This window comes from Pseudopipra pipra, chromosome 13 (genome assembly GCF_036250125.1).
Source record: "Pseudopipra pipra isolate bDixPip1 chromosome 13, bDixPip1.hap1, whole genome shotgun sequence".
NCBI classification, from domain to species: Eukaryota; Metazoa; Chordata; class Aves; order Passeriformes; family Pipridae; genus Pseudopipra; species Pseudopipra pipra.
The window spans coordinates 11,148,050-11,166,440 of NC_087561.1; the positions used below are offsets into that span (position 1 = coordinate 11,148,050).

Here is an 18,391-nt window from a genome sequence, read left to right on the forward strand (position 1 = left end):
TGTGATGGGCTAATACAGAGGAGATCTTTAAAGTTCAATACAAACAAAAGAAATCCCAAGATAAGCATAATCCCTTTCCAAAACAGAGAGCACAAGACAGTTAATAATGACAAAGAAAAGGCAGAAGATTCCTATAAAAATTTTTGCTCTGACTTTGCAAAGCAGCAAGATGATGTAGTTGTATCACTTGAGGACAATGAACTCCTTTCCAGTCCATTAGTAACCAAGGAAGACGTTAAACAGTATACAACAGGGATAAATATTTTCACATAACTTGCACCCAAGAGTCCTAAAAAAGCTGGCTCAGAAATTCTGGCTTGCTCATGTTTGTTTAAAATAAATCTTGGCAGACCACAGAGACTCCAGTACAAGAGTGGTAGTGTTGTGCCCATAGCCAAAAAAAATGAGTGGGATGACCCAGTTAACTGCAAGCTGATTAGCATAACATCAACCCCCTTGCAAAATAATGACTATCACTGATGTGTGATTTCAATAATAAAAAATTAAAGCACCAGAATATAATTAATGCTGTCAACATTGCTAATGGAAAATAGGTGTTGTCAAACAATCCTGATTTCAGCCTTTGATGAGATCCAGCCTTGGGGATCAAAGTAACTGCTCAGACAGAACGTACCTTGACTTTGGTAAGGTGCTGGGCTCTGCACCATGGGGTATCTTGATTTACACAGGTACCATGCAAGTCAGCAAAGCCCCCGTAAAGCAGATTAAGCTGCCAGGGTAACTCTGCAGAGGAGGGCAGCCAACCCCAAACTCAGCTTTTTCACTGGCAATTAGGAAAGAAATATACATTCACTTGCTGCAAGATTTATGGAATGGCCAATTTTATCAGAGTAATAAAAGTGAGGGGAAGAGGGACAGAGGGGTTACTGTTCACTTGCCTGTGGAGGAACACATTCCTACGCTCAGGACCTCGGTAACAGCTCATGATGCTCCGGACATGAGACAAGCACGTCCGCACCAACCTCAAACTCAGCTTCAGGATCAGAGCAATCAGCTGCCACCACTGCCTGCTGCAGCCACAGCAGTGGCACAGAGCACACAGGTGCTTTCTCGAGCTGTGGGTTGTTGGTACTCATCACAGCCCCAGTGACAGGCCATGGTACTCTTCAAGCACAAAACAACTCCTCGTCTCCAAGAACTGGCAGCCAGAACAGGCGCTGCCAAACCCCGGCACAGCCTACGAAAGTGAGATCACCGAGATAACACCAGCACCAGTCTGCTTTACTGTACATCTGTTTTTCCAGTGTCGTGGGTAAACAGGATGAATATTCTTTTCTGCGTTCATCTCCTACACATCACGTCTTTTACCAGCTCCCAGAACCAGCCCTAGTGGCTGCCTCCTTGTCTGTCAGCTCCCTGCTCCCCTGCCCAGCTAATCCTCCATCCCCACACTGCCAGGCAAGCTTGGGCAATGACAGTCAGCACATTTCACATGGGTTTTGGGTTGAAAGTGGGACTTCAGCAGGCATTTAAAGAAGGGGAAGGAGACAGGAGGGATGGTGGGGCCAACTCAGGGAGAATGCTTTGCTAGGGGAGAAAGCAAGAGGCATGGGGACATTTGGCCACAAGAGCTGTCAGGGCACACTAAGGGTTTCAAGGATACACAGGGGCTTGGTTTAAGCTCTACTTAAACACTAAATTAGGAATGAGATTGACTCAGACATGTAGGAATGCAAAGGCAACCTCAAATCTACAGTGATGCATCAGGAATCTGCCCCTGACCTGAAATATTCACATCATGTAAAATAGAGAACTGAGGCTGATTTCCACTCCAAGGCAGGAGTTCTATGTTCAGGAGCTCTCTGCATCTCCAGCCAGGTCATTCCCCATACAAAGCTCTGCTGATGGCTGACAAGCCTGTAAGATACTGTACTGAAAGAGATGACAGATGAAAAAGAACGGGAGAAGGAGGTGTGTGTGCCTACAACAGAGGAACACATGCCTGTGTTTATTCCTGTTTCCAGGCTTAAACAGCTTGTCCAGGTACAAGTGTCACTGCAAAGCAGAGACATCAACTTGGGTCTCCCCAAGCCCCACCAGCTCCTCAACATGGGAGCAGCTGCCTGCAAAGTCAGCCCCCTACCCTGCACTTCAGCACCAGCACCATACTCAGAGCTCTGCTCTCTACACCTGTCCCCGAGCTGGGGCCTCCTGGTAGGACTCAGTATTTTGTAAAACACTTTTTTTTTTTTAATAGTTGCACTATCCTGTGAGGCACAAAACACAGCTTTACCTGAGACACAACAGCTCCCAGTTCAGAAAAGCCCTCACACATGCAATTAGATGGCTTGTTGTAGGCTGAAAGCTTAGTGACTGGGAGAAGTGGGGCCAGAGCAAGCCAGGCTGGGTGCCAGCCTGCAGAAGCCCATGCCCAGGAGAGGGGCTGTGCTCCTGGCACAGCCGGGCCGCATGCTCCGAGCACCATCTCGTGGGAAGAGGCTGCTCTGCTGCAAGCACAGACCTGCCCGGCTCTGCTAACACTTAGGCTGAACTTTTTGCAGGGGAACAAAGCACTGGGAGCAGCAAAACATTAATCCTGCTGCTTGTTTTTCACACAGTCACTTAATGCCACCGTGCCCACCTGACAAACACATCTGGAGACTGGATGTAAACATCCGAAAGACACATGACTTTTCAGATGCCGAAGAAATTACTGCCTTTGGTGTCACTGTAAATTTAATTTAAAACACTAATGGAACTCAAAAGTGCATTGCTGAAAAGTCTCCCGTGGTTTCAGAAATTTAACAAGCAAATTCACACAGGTTTTAGCATGAGCAGAACCAAGCCCATTTGGTGCATACCTATATTAATACAACCTCTCTCCTAAACAGTTTTATGTAAAGAAACACAATAGCTTGGGTCTGAGTGGGTGAAATCCCTTCTGAAATCCACGCAACGGCTGCCAGAGACGATTTCTGTAGCCTACGCATTGTTGTACAGGAAGGAGGAACACAGTACTACAACAGTACTATACTGTAACTTCATGTCCAAAAACTGAAATTGTTCTCCAGAAAGTTCTACTGGGGTTTGGTGAGGACCTCAGATCACTCTTCCCAGGGGATTAAGTCTACTAGAGAAGGAAGCAACCTGAAAGCATTTGCAGAAGGATCTGTCTCTAAAACACCAATGCTGGAGAAACAAAGTGTCGTCACCTGGTACTTCCCACCTGGCCGGGTACAAGGGTATGTACTAGACCCAGAATGAACCATTTGCATCATTACACAGTTATCATTTGAAGCAGCAAGGCAGCGGGCAGTGTAAGCTGCACATCTTTGAGCATGAATCACAAAAAAGGAGATGCACAGGAACATGCTACGTCCCAACAGCCAGAGACATGGTCATGTGTGGCATGGATGCTTTGGGACACACTGCCTCTTCATGGCCAAGCTGAGACCTGGCATGTTCAGGCACGAGGGGGGCACCAGCTCCCCTCAGCTGTGTCCCTCTCTGGGGTGGCCACACTCAGGCATGCAGGATGAAGCCAACAAAGGGTTAAAGGCTTTGAAATGTAGCTTCAGCCAGCGACCTGCATTCCTGAAATGCCAGAAAAGCTGGAAAAGGCAGCTGGCACCCCTCCCTGCAGCCTGGGTCAAGCAGCCAGGCCTTAATATGGCAGAGAGATGCCTTTCCAGCCCCCAACAAGCTGGAGAATGGGGGTCCCAGTACAGGCCCCACACAAGCTCCTGGGCACCCCCACCACTCCAACCTGCAGGGCTGGTGGGCTCGCGGGCAAAACAAAGCCAAAGCATCACCTTCCTCCCATGTTCTCCAGTCACAGTGCAGAAAAGGAAAAGTCTCAGAGCCATCTCGAGCTGCTTTCAACTTATGCCAATAAAACAGCCCTTCTGCAGGACACTTGTGCCACTCCACTATACCCATCACATACCCCTGCCACGGTCACTGATATCAGCAAGGAACAGCAAATATGCACAGTGGATAAAGTCCACCCCATGGTCCCCGGGGGTCCCTGCGCCAAAGGGGTATCAGTGTTGCAACATGAGCATGGTTTGGCTTCCACTTCATAAGCAAAGCCCAAAATACTTTCCTCTTTGACGTGTCTCGACGTCAGTCAGCAGCATCTCCTTGCCTGGGCTCCCTGGGTATGGGCTCTTGCTGGGGATGTGGTATTTTCCAAAGACAAATGTCACGTTTTAAAACGTGCTGATAAGCAGCCCTCATTAAAAACTACTTTAAAGACAATCATTTAATGAAAACACCAACAATCTGAAGTCTTCTGTGGGGATGGCACAGCTACAGACCCCTCCTTCTCATCCACCAGCCATAAATGCCCAAGTATGCTGTCAAATAAAGGGATTTTCCCCTCCTTTTCTCCCCACCATCCACAAAAGTCTCCTGTGAATGTTTGGTCTTTCCAGTCCAAATGCAGCTTGTTCCAAGCTTTCATTTCAGAGCAAAGAAGGCAAGATGACAAATGCTATTTAAATATATGGCAATGAATTTAAAACGTGTGTTCATCCTACTCTGCCATGCTAGGCTTTGAGATGAGTTACTGCAATGCCTGAAGTGTGATTTAGAGAAAGTAATCATGGAAGTCAAACATAAAGAATTACACCTTTTAGAAAAAGGAAAGTAAGTATGTCATTCAAATAACAATTAATTTATGCCTGCCTTCCAGTTGCAAATTATTTATTCAAACGCAGCTCCACGATTTAGACAGTGCAGTATCCCCTGCAGGCTCTTCCTCTACTATGTTCACTGGATCATACTTGTTTGAGAGAGTGCATGGGGGACAAACACAACACAGACTGCTACAAGACAGGACTACAATGCCAGAGAAGAAGTTTCACTGCACAGGAGGTAATAGCTGAGCTCCAAGCTTGCCAGAGCAGCATTCCCAGCACCCACAATCCCACAAAGCTGCTCTGCATTTCAAGACATGACTTACTATAGACCATGTGGACTGGTGACACCGAGTCCTCACCACACAGAAGGCAAAAAGATATGAAAAAGGGGAGAAAGGAAAGTTTCTCCCCCCACACTCCTGACAGGAACACAGGTCTTATCTCCAGCTGGTTTTCATGGGTCAGTAAAGGTGGCTGCAGTGGTGAAGTCAACATTTTACTCTCTGGCCCTGATAATTTTTGCTTTAGTGAGACAACCTTCATGTCACATCAGCAGTGCAAGCAGTGGGGCCCAAAAGGCTTGAAAAGCTGTTTCCAACCCACTCATCCTGCCCTGTAGACAGGGTGTAACTCCTAGATGTGCCCATAAGCTGCCAAGAAGAGGTGAAAACTTCTTCCCCTGATAGTTTCCTCTCTAAAGAGAGACTGTCCAGAGGTAACCTGGTCAGTCATACCAATTACCCCACCCCCAGCTGTCCTCTTCCATATGGGGTGCGTGTTCCCTTGACAATATGCAGGCATCTGTTACATAGGGGTGCAAGTGGCAGGAGAGAGGTGGGGTGTATGGCTCTTGGGTGCCTTCCTGGCCTTCAACATGCACTCATTTGCTTGCTTGCAGTGATTCCTTGCAGTCCCTGCAGAGCTCAAAATGCCGCAGTCAATTTACACCACCAGCAGCTCCAAACAAGCTGCTTCAAAAGCAACCAGGAGGATCCAACACTCTCAGTGGGGAGTGTTCTCACCTAACTAAAAAGGAGCCATTTTCTGCTGGATTTCCAAATATCAACACCTTGAAGCCTGGTCCATGACAGCCCTCTCAGATCCTGCTGTATCCGTTCTCTGCCAAGGGAAGCGTCCTTCAGCTGACAGCTTGGTGTTATAAACATGAGGTAATCACCTGGTTCTAGGAGACAGAACTTCAGAGGGGACAGCAAAAACTATAATATTCATAGGAAAACAGTGGGAGTTTGTAGACAACTTGAAGTCTCCTTCCATTCTTATTTCAGTTAAAGTCAAGACAAACAGATTATAGAAAAATGGGCTAAACCTGAGATGAAGCAGCAGGCTTAACAGAGGAAGATTCATGATCTTCATTTCTGAAATATTCTGGAAACAATTACGGCCACTCAATAACCCACAGAATTTGCCTACTATCCTTTCACTGTAGCTTACATTTGCTACAAAGCTGCGTTTTATGAGCTCGAAAAGTTATACAGCCCCCCTCTTTGGGGACTCCATTGTATCAGATATTTTGCAGTACTGCCAGAAATAACCAAACCCTTCATGAACTAAAGGGTTATTGCTGGCATGGAATTTCCTTTGTTCCAATTACAGAATCTCATTTTTCTGTCTTGCTTCCAATTGTGCTTTCACTGTTTATGATTTGTATGATTAAAACAAACCACGGTACGTTGGCAACAGCAGGGAAATTCGAGACTTCCAGCTTGAAGAAGAGATTTGGCAAGGTGCTAAAAATATATTAATTTTGAATTGGTACAAAGAGAACAAGAGTTATGCTGGTGATTTAGATTAATGTACACATTTGTCTTGAGAAATTTGAAAATGGCAATATCTAACAGTAATGCTTAATGTGCTTACAAGTTTTTGCAGTGGGCAGATGTTGCTGTCATTTTATTCAGAACAGCTTGAAAGGAACATACTCGTGTAAGCAGATTATTAAACTCTGAGAATCTAGATTTTAATAGGCTTTTAGTATTAAATGCTGCAAAACCCTGATACTGTATATAAGGCTCAAATCACCTTTGAGATTCCAATGACTAGCTCCCATAGGAACTGAGGTGAGTTTTATATCTTAGCACCTACTTGATCTAAGCTGAAGGCTTTAAATGAGCTAATTATTCAGTCGGGACTCCAGTGATAAGAATCACTCTCTGGTTTTTCCCTACACTGGATGGAGATAAGGGTAAGAGAGGCTGGACAACATCTCACCACCTCACCCCACCAGCATGAGGTCTGGTGAGAGGATGGGGGATGAAGACAAACAGAGGCAAGGAGGGGCATTACAGAAACCCTCGCTTAGGCAGCTTTAAGTAGTTGCACACCCACCCTGTCTACACGTCTGTCTCGGGGAATTGCCTGGAATTGAGCCCAGGAAAGCTGCAAAGAGGTGTACAGGGATGCAAAGAGACAGAGGAAGATTCAGCAGGTCTGGGCCCCAGCTACCACCAACACTCAAGTGCTGTGACCCCTCAACAAGCTCTTTGCAAGTGGTAAAACGTGCCATGTATGGCATTTGCTGTGACTCTTTGTGGCAACCCATAAAAGCACAGTGTGTTTTTGCACACTAGAAGTGTGAAAAGCAGGGATGTGTTGCCTTTTATTTTTTCTTCCCTCTTTGGCTTATCTTCTTCAGCCACACAGCAACAGCACAGCAAAAGACACAGGTATTTCTCTGCCTGACCAGAAAAATCAACCTCCCTTGTACAGTTCTTGCTGTTTGCAAGCCATTATTTCAAGGCACCATGTCCTAAATCCACAATAGGGATGGCAATCAAGCTATTAACCCACAGGAAGAGGATGAATTTTTGCCTTTACATTGTCCAACGTGGAAAAGTAAATGACCATAAAGAATCACAAAGTAAGACTCAGTAAAAGAAAATGAGGGATGAATCATATTAAAAAGGCTGGAATACACAAAGCAGGATGAGTGACCCATCAGCAGAGCACATTGCATGGCAGCCTCACCACAAGCCAAGTTGTAGAAAGCTCTCAGTCAAGTGGGTTCTCAGAGCTCTTCATCTCAGGGGGTTTGCAAGGCGCTGCACCAGGCAAGGAGTGCAACCAGTGCATCATAACCTTTCTCCATCGGTGGGAAATCTCAGAGCCAAGGATGAAACGAGAACATAACTCTACAAGCAGAGTTGGACCTACTCTACAAGCAGAGTCTGCACAGGACTGCACAAAAATGGTTTGCTGTGTCAGGAGGAAAGCAGATTAAATACTCCAGCCAGCTGCATTGCACTGGAGCCCCAGACAAACATGGCACCTTCAATCAGGGCAGAGGGAGTTAAGGGCAAGGAGGAAACAAAGGACAGTTCAAGGCTCTAATTGGGAAATGAGACCCAGTGGAAAGGCATTGAGCGTGTCCAGCCTGTGGGGAGGAGGGACATTCTTACTGTCTGCGGATAACAAAGCACTGGCATAAACAGGATAGAGTAAATACTGATTCAGAAAAACCACAAGAGGAGGAGCACAGGGTGCAGAACGGGCTGTTTGCGTCAAATAACAGGATACACATTGTCGGTATTATTTAGTACTTAAGAGCATTGGCAAGGGGCTGTGAAGTTGCTATTCCAGGCATGACTTAATATGTTGTAGGGAAAGGGCTTTGAATAACTAGCAAATTTTATTGTGACAGAGAGATCAGAAAACAGACAAACCAGTAGGGCCCCTCTTTAACTTAATGAATGCTCGGGTACCGCATTAAAGATTTAAGAGGTAAATAACCACAAACCCTACAGGAACACCACCAAATCCTAGACATGTCCATATGGATGCTCACACCAACACTGCAATGCTCAAGCAGTTTTATCCATCATCTGCACAGCACCAGACATTGAAACACAAGGAAACACACCATCCAGCCAAAACATTGCTCCCCCTGGTCTTCACCTGATGCTGCAAAACTTTCAGCAGCTTTGGCAGGTGCTTTCTAATCAATCCAGGAACCTCCTGCCCTGCTGTGTTGTCCCTCCAACACGCATCAGGTTGGCTGAAGCCCTCCATGAGGACCAGGGCTTGTGAACATGAGGCTGCTCCTGTATGTCCATAGAGGGAGGACCTCATCCACTCAGTCTTTCAGGTCTGGTGGCCTGAAGCAGAGCCCGACTATATCACCACTGTCCCTGCCTGCCCTCCTTTTAATCCTGACCCAGTCAGCCCCTCATCCATTCCCAGGAACTCCATGTGCTCTAGCTGGTCACTCACATAGAGGGTGACACCCACTCATCATCTACCCTGCCTGTCCTTCCTAAAGAACTTGTATCCCTCCCTTCCAACGCTCCAGTCATAGGAGCCATCCTACCACACCTCTGCCACCCTTCTCTCTGGGAACCACTACACGTGTGGGGCAACTAGCCAGCCAGCACCCTGAAATTAATACTAGATATTAAAAACACACCAAATTTCTTATAAAAAGTGGTAACGTGGAGTCTGATGACCAACAAGTCCTCACCAGTCCAGCAGGAGAATTGCTGCAGCCAAGCCAGAAATGCTCCAGCACATAGCACACATTCTCAGAGCTGCTTGCATGAGAGCTCCCACGCCATGAACAGCTGCTTGGCTCCCTCTTGGGGAAAACACTGAAATAAAGGAACTGGCAGTTTGGGGTACTCGAGTACCATTACCTTAAATGCTCCTGATTTTCAGGAATCCTCCCAGACTCTCAGAAACAGATGCTAGGCTGGGAAGTCCAAGCACGTGAAGCAGTCAGTTTTGAGTCAGCAAATGCAATTTTGAGTGAAGCAATGCAATTGGCTTTAGAGATCATTTTAACTACGTGTTTGCTTCTATTTGAAACGTTCCACAAATGGGTCCTGGGAGAGGAGCTCCCTGGACCATTACCTTAGCTCAGCTTTATTTAGCTGAGTTCTCCCAGTAGTTTCACTGGCAGAAACATCAGCAGGTATGAGACACTTTCTCAGCCCATGGAGCAGAGGAACACCCTGGGAAGTGTTACAGCTGCAGATGCTAAAAACACAAGGTGAGAACTTACATTTGAGGGAGGATCTGGACTCAGCATCTTTCCATTGCTACCATTTCACCCAGCTGTGGCATCAGCAGGACCGGGACCAGGGCCACTGGCCATGGTCCCAGCGAACTGTCGTAAGAAAAGATCTCACCCTAGGTCTTCCTCTCCAGAGCTGCAGTGTTTATAGCTCTGCTTGAGAAGTTCTAATTAACAGTCAGTGAGACAATATTAAAATAATCTTTTTTTTTCCAACCAAACTTCTCAGTTAGGCATGGAAACACGAGATTTTCCAGAAATAGGTACCAACAGAGGACACATTTTTCCTTAGGCAACATAAGTACAATTTATTAAGCGTGTGATCTTAGATGCTTGAGTCATTTTTTTTCAAAATAGAGTTTGATGCTATTTTGGTCTATTCTGTGTTTCAGGTCAGTATTGCAAGTACAGGCTAATTACCACCTGAAGTTACTGATCAAGAAGTCATAATTAATATCTCAACATTTCACCACTTCTTGATTTTATTTCTATTTCTTCCCTTATGCAAACTACTTAATAGCGAAGGATGCTTTGCAAAGTAAGGTGATTAGAGGAGATTTATGTATAATTATAAAAAACATTTCCAAGTTCTATTTCCACATTATTTAACATTCCCGAGGGGCATTTTTTGCAAGAGAAATTTCCATTTCTATTAACACTTCCTTCCCCTTTCTGCTATGAATTCTGCATTTGCCTGTCTCCATTAATCTCACAGTTACCAGCAGAACATCCTCAGAACCAGTGAGTGGGGCAGGGAAAAGTGGCCAGGGCATGAGCTGGACCTTGGTGTGAATGGCTCAGTCCAGAGAGGACAGCCAGGACTTGGTGGTGGGAAGACAGTCAGATGGCAGCAGCTGCACCACCAGAGCTCAGTGGTCCTGACCTCCTCCAGCATTGAGACATGGCAAGGAGAAACTCAACAAGGTGGTCTTCCTTGTCCCTCCCTGGGTGGGGCAGGGGATGCCAAACACACTGCCCTGCTACCACTGCACGGAGCCAGGCTGGAGACACCCCTACCCCAGGCTGTGCATGGTGGCAATGCCCTCATTGGCTGCTCCAGAGGAGCCATCCCTGGCACTGTGGTGCACCCTCCCACGGGAGCATGGCTGTGTCAAGCTGCTGCTGCTCCCCTGTCTCTGGCCCACCACTGCCAACCCACCTGACCTAAACCAGTCAGGGATGCAGGGTTTTCACTGAGCAGAAAACTCAGCGGAGGGCAGCACACGACCACTTCTCTCCATGAAGACTTTGCACATCCATCTGAGCTGCAGCACAGCTGGACACTTGCTCTGCACAAGGTTCTTAAGGGAGTGAGTAGTGTCCTGATCACAGACTGCTTAGGCACCTGGTTAGGAAAAGATAAGCAGTGATGGGGAGAGGGAGGAAAGGGAGATGTGACTCACCTCTCCACAACTTCTTGTCCATTCCAGCAAAGGGTGTCATTCTGAACAGCAGAGCTGTGGTTGCAGATGTACTCTGGCAAGCTGCTGTAAAAACTGCTGTGAGACTTCAGCTTTGCAATGAGCTCCCTGGAAGAAAAGGGGGAAAATGATGCTCAGTTAAAAGAGGAAGAGAAGATGGGGTTGGTGCATTTTAACCAGTGAAAGTAATCACACAAACACAAGAAGAAAGCAGCTGAGTGAAAATAAAGCATTAAGCATCAGTTTTATTTCTGACCTCAAGTAGCTCTTTGCACTGTCCCCTGATGTTAGTCAGTCAAAGGCTGAATCTGTGTTTTCTAGGGCAAAATCTGCTGGTGATGGGGAGGGATACTGGGGCAGCAGAACCTTGGACCAACCATGCTGCAGGCAAAAGCCAGACACAGTCTCTGCACTCTTCTGGCTCCTAAGGAAAGGTGCCACTGGCTGAGGCCATGAATACATGGGGTACATCTGAGCAGCAAGTGCTCAGGCTGCCAGCAGTCCTCTCCACTTTGCAGAAGGCAAGAGAGGCCCTTTAGGGACTTTGCCTGACGTTGGCCATCCAGCATCCCTGCAAAGGCAAGTAGCATTTCTGATGGCAGACCAGAGCAGGCACTCTCAGCACAAACCTGTACACACAGGTAACGCTGTGTCTCACGTTGCACCACCAAAACTACATTATTTCAAGGTGTACACTGGGTTGGACATAGGGTCACAGTTGGCATTCAAAGGGGCAGGTTACATTCACCAAAATGGTTCTGCCCCAGGAAGGCAGAAAGAGCCACAGGAGCAGTGCTTGCACCAGGCAGAGAGGATCTGAATCAGGCTGCACCCTGACCCTGCACCCTCCCTTGCCAGCACCAAGGACCTTTGTCCCCAGCTAGTCACCTTCAGCAGTGGTCCAGAGGTGCTAGGACACAGGCTGACCCCAGGGACTCTGACAGATGCCAGAAAGGGGACAGGGGCTGTGGCAGTGGGATGTAACATCCCCCCAGCCCAGGTCAGTCCTCTTAGGGACACTCAGCAGCTGTCACAAGGAAACACCAGCGGATTTAATTAGATAAATGGCACCAAAAGTATGATAATATGAATAGCAGGGACTGGAGGCAGTAAGACTTGGCCTCACAGTCTCCTTGCTTGGTTTCAGCGTGTTTTCTCCTTTGCAAAAGTTTATTTCTCATTCTCCTTCCTCCCTGGGGGGAGGATGAGGAATCAGCACCTGGAGCACTTTCAGGGCCATCCCCCGGGTGCTGCAGTGAGGGGAACTCTGTGCCCTGCCAGCTGGGGGGAGCTGCCCTGCAAGCTTAGGCAGTTTGGTGTGCAGAGGGGGTGCCCAGCTCCCTCTGTCCCTCTTTGCTTTGGGATTCCGTGGGGTTCCCTCTCCAGCTGAAGCCCTCGACAGCCAGCTGGGGGCAGGCGACACAAGGAGAAGCCGCGAAGGAGCCTGTGCTCTGCGCTGCCTTTTCACAGCCAAGGAGCCTGTTCCTGCCCTGGTGAGACCAGCACAGCCCCCGCTGGTCTCACCAGCAGGCTGTGAGGCAGGCAAAGCTGCAGCCCATGGAGGCCAAAGGCCAGCCAAGTCCTCCCTCTGGCCACCACAGCACATCCGGCACAGGAATTGCAAACACTGACCAGTCTGTCACTGTCCATCACAACAAATAAGGGTTTGTCTTTTGAGTCGAAGCCCCTCCAAAGGGTGGGAATTCAGCCCACAGCCTCCTGCACAGATCAGAGGGGTGCTTCAGATAGTCACCTCCTGCGTGAATCGCCTCCTACATCCATCTCCTGCACTGGCCTTACAGCTGGGCAGGAGGTCCAACCAACACCATTTGGCAAGCCAAATTGAGGCAAGACCTGGGTCTTCAGTTAGGCCAACCCTAAGAAGTACAAGCCTCACTGCCCATTGCACCCAGCTCCTTACATCCCAGGCACTGCCTTGCTCCCCTTCCACAAACCTCGGCAGCACTGTGGAGAGCAGATGGAACAGAACTTTCTTGGGGAGCAGAGTTTCCTGCTGGGCAGGGAGGGGAGGGAAGGGAGAAACTCCTCTGTATCTGCAGGTATGAGCCCACGTAATTCATCTCAGCAGATTTCATTAGATCCTCAAAAGACATCTCCGTCAGAGCCTGGGCTGTGTAACCCTCCGACATGTTGAGACAACAGAGGAATGCAAGCCCTGGTGCTGCATCTCCTGGGAACCATATCAAGAATGTGGCCCTGTAAGTTTTCAAAGAGAAATCCATCCAACTTACTCTATATCCCCAGTTTCAAAAATTGCCAAGCTTGCCCGTTTCTCTTCCACAGGGATTTTTCTTGTATTCAAGACAGCAGTAAAGGTACTGCTTATCTTTGGGTGTGCTTTCAGATGCAGGGGATAGACACTGCTCCCTAACACACCAGCATGAGCCCACCTAATTACAGCTTCTGTGTACAGGGGGAAGGAAGCACAAGGTGCAGTGTCAGCACTGGAGGCACCCGCTTCACTTACAAAATACTCAGTAAAAGGCTGTTAACATTTCTGAACTACCATAAAACACTACACAAAAAAACATGAAATGCACCCCCTTTACCTACACACACAGTGTAACACGCAACATTTCAGGCTGGAGAGACCATTTCAGGCTGGAGAGACCATTTCCACCTGTAACTGTGAGTGTTTCTGGCACTATAGCAGTACCCAAGAAACCCAGATGAGGCATTTGGTGTATGAACCTGGGTGCCTGGTGGACTGCAAAAAGGAAAACAAAGATGAAAAGCAGGAGGTAGTTTTATAGGTTAAAAAAGAATGCACTAGGTGAGAAAACCCATGTAGACACCTCGCTGCACTTCAGAGCCAAAACCAGGTTTATAGGTAAGGGAAATAAGGAGTTCTCCCATTCACTTCCACAGGGCCATTCCATATGGTGACCACTCCTGCAGCCCATCCAGCAGGCACCACACTCAGCCTGAGTGTTCTCACCTCCTCCTGCTCGACAAAGTTTCTTCTTGCTCAATGTGAGTCACCTTCAGAACTTTCTTGTTAACGAAAAGGTCTTCAGGGTAATTAGCTGATCGAACCTGTCTCTGCTGAGCGTGGCCACATAACCGGCTGATCTGGAAAACACAAACACAGCAGTGTGAGGAAGTGTTGGGACTCAAAGAACTCCAGGAAAATAGCCGAGATGCACCCTGGCACCTGCACAGGAGCTGGTCTGTTGTCCTGTCATCCCCATCTCGCCCACAGCTCACACACACATCTGAAAGCAAACTGCTGCCCTAAGGATACAACCTGGTTTTTGTACAAATACCTGTCCTGTTGGAAGGAATGCAGGAAGCTTCAGGAGAAATTTTTGGGCATCAAAATGCCCCTGTGTCTATCAAAACCTCTGAGCTGCCTCTGTGACCAGCAAGTCTTCCTGTGTCAGGTTAAACTCATGCTGGCAGGAGGGGTCTAGAGATGTTCCCTGCTCCTTCCTCGCTGAAAGCTGCAGCATCTCAACTCTATGCTCCACCTCTCCTATCAGACTTTTAGGAAACACCTCCCCTCTGAAGGTAAATCCTAAGACTCTGGTTCTTCATCTCGTGGCAGCTTGTCATCTGCACGGGCTGCACTGCAAATACCCAGGGATAAGCATCACACGCATCATTACTAATTAAAAGACCCAGGGCCTAAAATACAGCAAGCATTGTGGCCACAGCCCAGTCTTACTGTGGGAGGTCTTGATTAACAGGGCTCTGCTAATGGCACAAATTAGCTCATTAGCATACAGATGATTTGGTAAGTGGCTGCAGCAGCGAGGGAAGGAATCCCAACCACCTCGTTAAAGCTCTCTCGCGTGGCCACCGTCCGGAGACTCACCCAGCAGCGCTGCAGCCGCCTCTGCAATCCTTGCAGCAGGTGGATTTGCAGTCATCTCCCTCTCTGGGACACCACCAAGGGACAACTGTCCCCCCATGGCACCACTTGCCACTGTGATACTCACTTTTTGACTCACCCTGTGCTGTTCTGCAGAACTCATCCACGCTGGGTTGTGAAGGGAGTTTGGCTGATTATTGGGACCACAAAGGCACCGCAGCTAACACCAACTTCTCTTTCTGTGAGCCTTACCCTACCTCATACATTCAGGTTTGGGACCAACCATACACCCATAAAATGCCCACTCCTTGCAGAACCTCATTTATCTCCATGCCACACTGAATCAAGGCAGTCAGCTAAACTCCCAGTTAGCTGCACACTGGAGGTTAAAAGCACACCCGCTGCCCAAAGCTACAGGCATCTGATGTGTAAAGAGAAGAGATTAATTCTGTTCTATTACATCCTGCATTTGGGTGGGCAAATAAATTAGTAATGTCACCTCTTTCATTATCGAGAGCAGCACAGTTTGTTTGCTCAGGCTGCCATACAACAAAGTAAAATAGAAACCTCCTGGGAGATGGGCACTGTAGTTTCTGGTTCACAGCACGGTGGGAATAGATGCTGCCACCAGTCCTTTTGCACCTGCAGTTCCCTCTGCCAAAGCAGCCCCTCCTGCAGCTGCCAAGTGAGCAGTTTCTGCAGCATCCTACCTGTGTTTTTCTCCTCTTCCCTCCCTTGGCTGTGTCTCCTCTCCACCATGCCAAACCCAAGTCTTGCAGAAGAATGTATCAGCCCTACTGCACTCCCTAAATCATGTAACAGGCTTCAAACACAGAGGGAGAGAGTCAGAAAAATGACCACATTTTGGGTTATTTTCTTTGCCTTTTGGGCCTTCCTTTAGTGCTCATCCCCCTCTCATAGGATTTGCAAGTAGTCCCCTGAAGCAAGCAGACAGGAATAGGAGGAACACACAGGACAGTAGGAGACCTGGAAAAGGGCATTTGAGACCTGAGACTCCACCGCTGTGGAATGGGTCTGGACATCCCGTGCTCTCTGTGCTGGCTGCTGCCAATATCCCTGCAAGGGGCAGGTCAGCAGGAGAGTGTGAGGATGCACAGGGGGGTCTGTGGACTTTTCCCCTCCAGATATTAGAGTTGAGACCGGCCATGAAACCTCTCCAGGGAAACACAAGGAACACAAAAGCTCCAGGACAGCAGATAAAGAGGAAGCAATGCCACAAAGCAGCATCGTTGCACCCACACGCTGGATGGGCCTGTAAAGCAGAGGAGAGAACTGGGAAAAGGTCGGATATTTAAGCTGCCGTTTGTGATCACTCCCTTTGATTCTTCCCAGCTCTTTCAAAGGCCCCTCCTTCCCCTTCCAAAGCCTGTCTTTCAGCTGGCAAAGTCTATTGAACTCCGAGAGAAGAGCAAGTCCAGGATCAAGGCTTTTTCCCAAGAATGCAGAGAGGCACTGAATGGGAGGGGAGGATTGGAGCGACAGTGCGAACAATGGCACCACCCTAGAGTGTGTTCAAATGGCAAAGCAGCCGAGCAGACCAGGGCTGCCTCATCTCCCACCCAGCACCAAAGGAACCTCAGCCCCTCTGCTCCCAACTCCTGCACAGGAGCTGCAGCTCAGCTGCATCCTCACAGCCCCACATGGCATCTGGATACCATGGGCTCCTAGAATTATGGGATCACAAAGGTTGGAAAAGACCTGCACAATCATCAAGTCCAAGCATTGGTCACTGAGTCCAACCATCCCTCCTGTGAGGGATGAAATCACAAACAAGATTGTGTTAGCTGTGGCATGGGACAGCAGATGAAATCTTCATGGATAAAAGGTAGAAAGTTTGAGCAGTGCATCCAAGCTTTTACTTATTTATCTATTCAAGCACCAACTAATCTTTTCAGGAAAAAAACCCAACCTTGCAGCCCATCTTGTGAAGTCACAGTGAAATGGTTGTCACCTTTTAGTCAAACAAAAACCTGGCTGAGATTTGAACTTAAAATAAAGTGAGTGAATGTATAAGTAACAGATTGCCTGCTCATTTGCAGGGGCGGCATCATGTGCGCTTTTGGGGGGAGGGAAGGATTTCACAAACCATCTGCCCGAGTCTGCTGGGCCACAAGCGGTCCTAGGACAACAGCTCAGAAATCCTATTTCCATCTTTCCCTCTTTTTGAGTCCCCACTGCAAGCTCAGGAGCACGTGAACACCGCTTCCCAGCCTCTTCCTAACCATGGCTCTTTTCAAGCAAGCTCCAAAAAGTCCAGAAAAATGCCACTGCAGAACAATCAGAGAAAGGACAACACAAGCTCAGGCCTTGGGGAGAAAAAAAGTGTGATGCTTCAGCTCTCCAGGTATCACCTGCTCTGGCAGGAGCAAGGACAGTCAGCTCCACAGCACGGTGGTGTGCCTGCAAGAGGGGCAGCAACAGGAAGGCAGCTTATCTGATGGCATATCCCAAACCAGTGTCAAGCCACAGCAGTTAATACGTGGTTTCCTCCCTTTTTATATTTTGCCACGCAAATATAAAATGCAAAATTCAAAGCCAATTGACAGAACGGAACTGCTGGCTCTTCTCCTCAGGCTCTGCACACTATCAGGGGCATTGTAAATATACACCAGCCCTTATCTAAAGTATAGTCACTGTGAGAGCTGTACAGTCTCTTAAGCCATGTCACAGATCAGGCTGAAGTTTGACACACCAGGCCACAAAAAAAATGCATAAGTAAATCAAAGGGTAGCGTGTATTTTAGGCAACAGGAGTTGGACTTTTTGTTTGTTTTTAAAAGAATCTGCCAGGCCACTGAAAAACTGCAGCAAGGGGACACCAGGCAAGCAAAACCCTCCCAAAGACCTGAGCTTTCACAAGCCCCCAAAGCCACCGATACTGTAACAGCCAAAGCAACATTTCCCTACCCCAGCTCATTAACAAACTCACTAATTACCCAATTTAATTAGCGTCCTCCATGCGAGTGTGACCCAGGCCACAAGGGGAACACTTTGCCTTCTGACAACCACTACCCAGTGCTCCATTTCTTTTATTCCAGCCACAGGGAGGGACCATCCTCACGTCAGGCACAGCTCCTCGGGCACTGCCTGTGGCCAAGGTCCCCGTGCCCGATGGGGAAGCAGCTGGCTCCCAACACCCTGGGGAGTCACACGCCGTGTAATGGCTCTGCTTTAGAGGGAACATTGATTTGAGAGGAGCACAGGGACAAAGCTAATGGAGTAGCACTATCAGCCCATTTTAACGCTTCCACATTAATTTAAGATAAGAGGTGCCTGAGGACTGCAGGGAACCTGCGGCTGTGTGGGAACGATGCACGGCGAGCAGCCAGGGACCAGGTCTGCCACTGCAGCTGCTTCCAGCTGAGTCGACCACATGGGTGTAAAGCACAATACTGATCCACTGGATACCTGCAAGCACACGAAAACTGGGATGACTGAGATAAGCTTAATTTATATCGAAGAAATAGTGACCTCAGTACCAGGTT

The 18,391-nt window shown here is 48.1% G+C and overlaps 1 protein-coding gene across 3 annotated transcripts in view; it reads right to left on the reverse strand.

Annotated features, from left to right (window-relative positions):
- Positions 1–18,391, reverse strand: part of GPC3 (glypican 3) — a 146,485-nt gene that overhangs the window by 46,797 nt on the left and 81,297 nt on the right. For all 3 annotated transcript variants that reach the window (XM_064670008.1, XM_064670009.1, XM_064670010.1), the window contains exons 4-5: positions 14,011–14,144; positions 11,034–11,159 (exon numbers count right to left, since the gene is read on the reverse strand). In XM_064670008.1, coding sequence (XP_064526078.1) covers positions 11,034–11,159; positions 14,011–14,144 — 260 coding nt within the window. The remainder of the gene's footprint in view (positions 1–11,033; positions 11,160–14,010; positions 14,145–18,391) is intronic.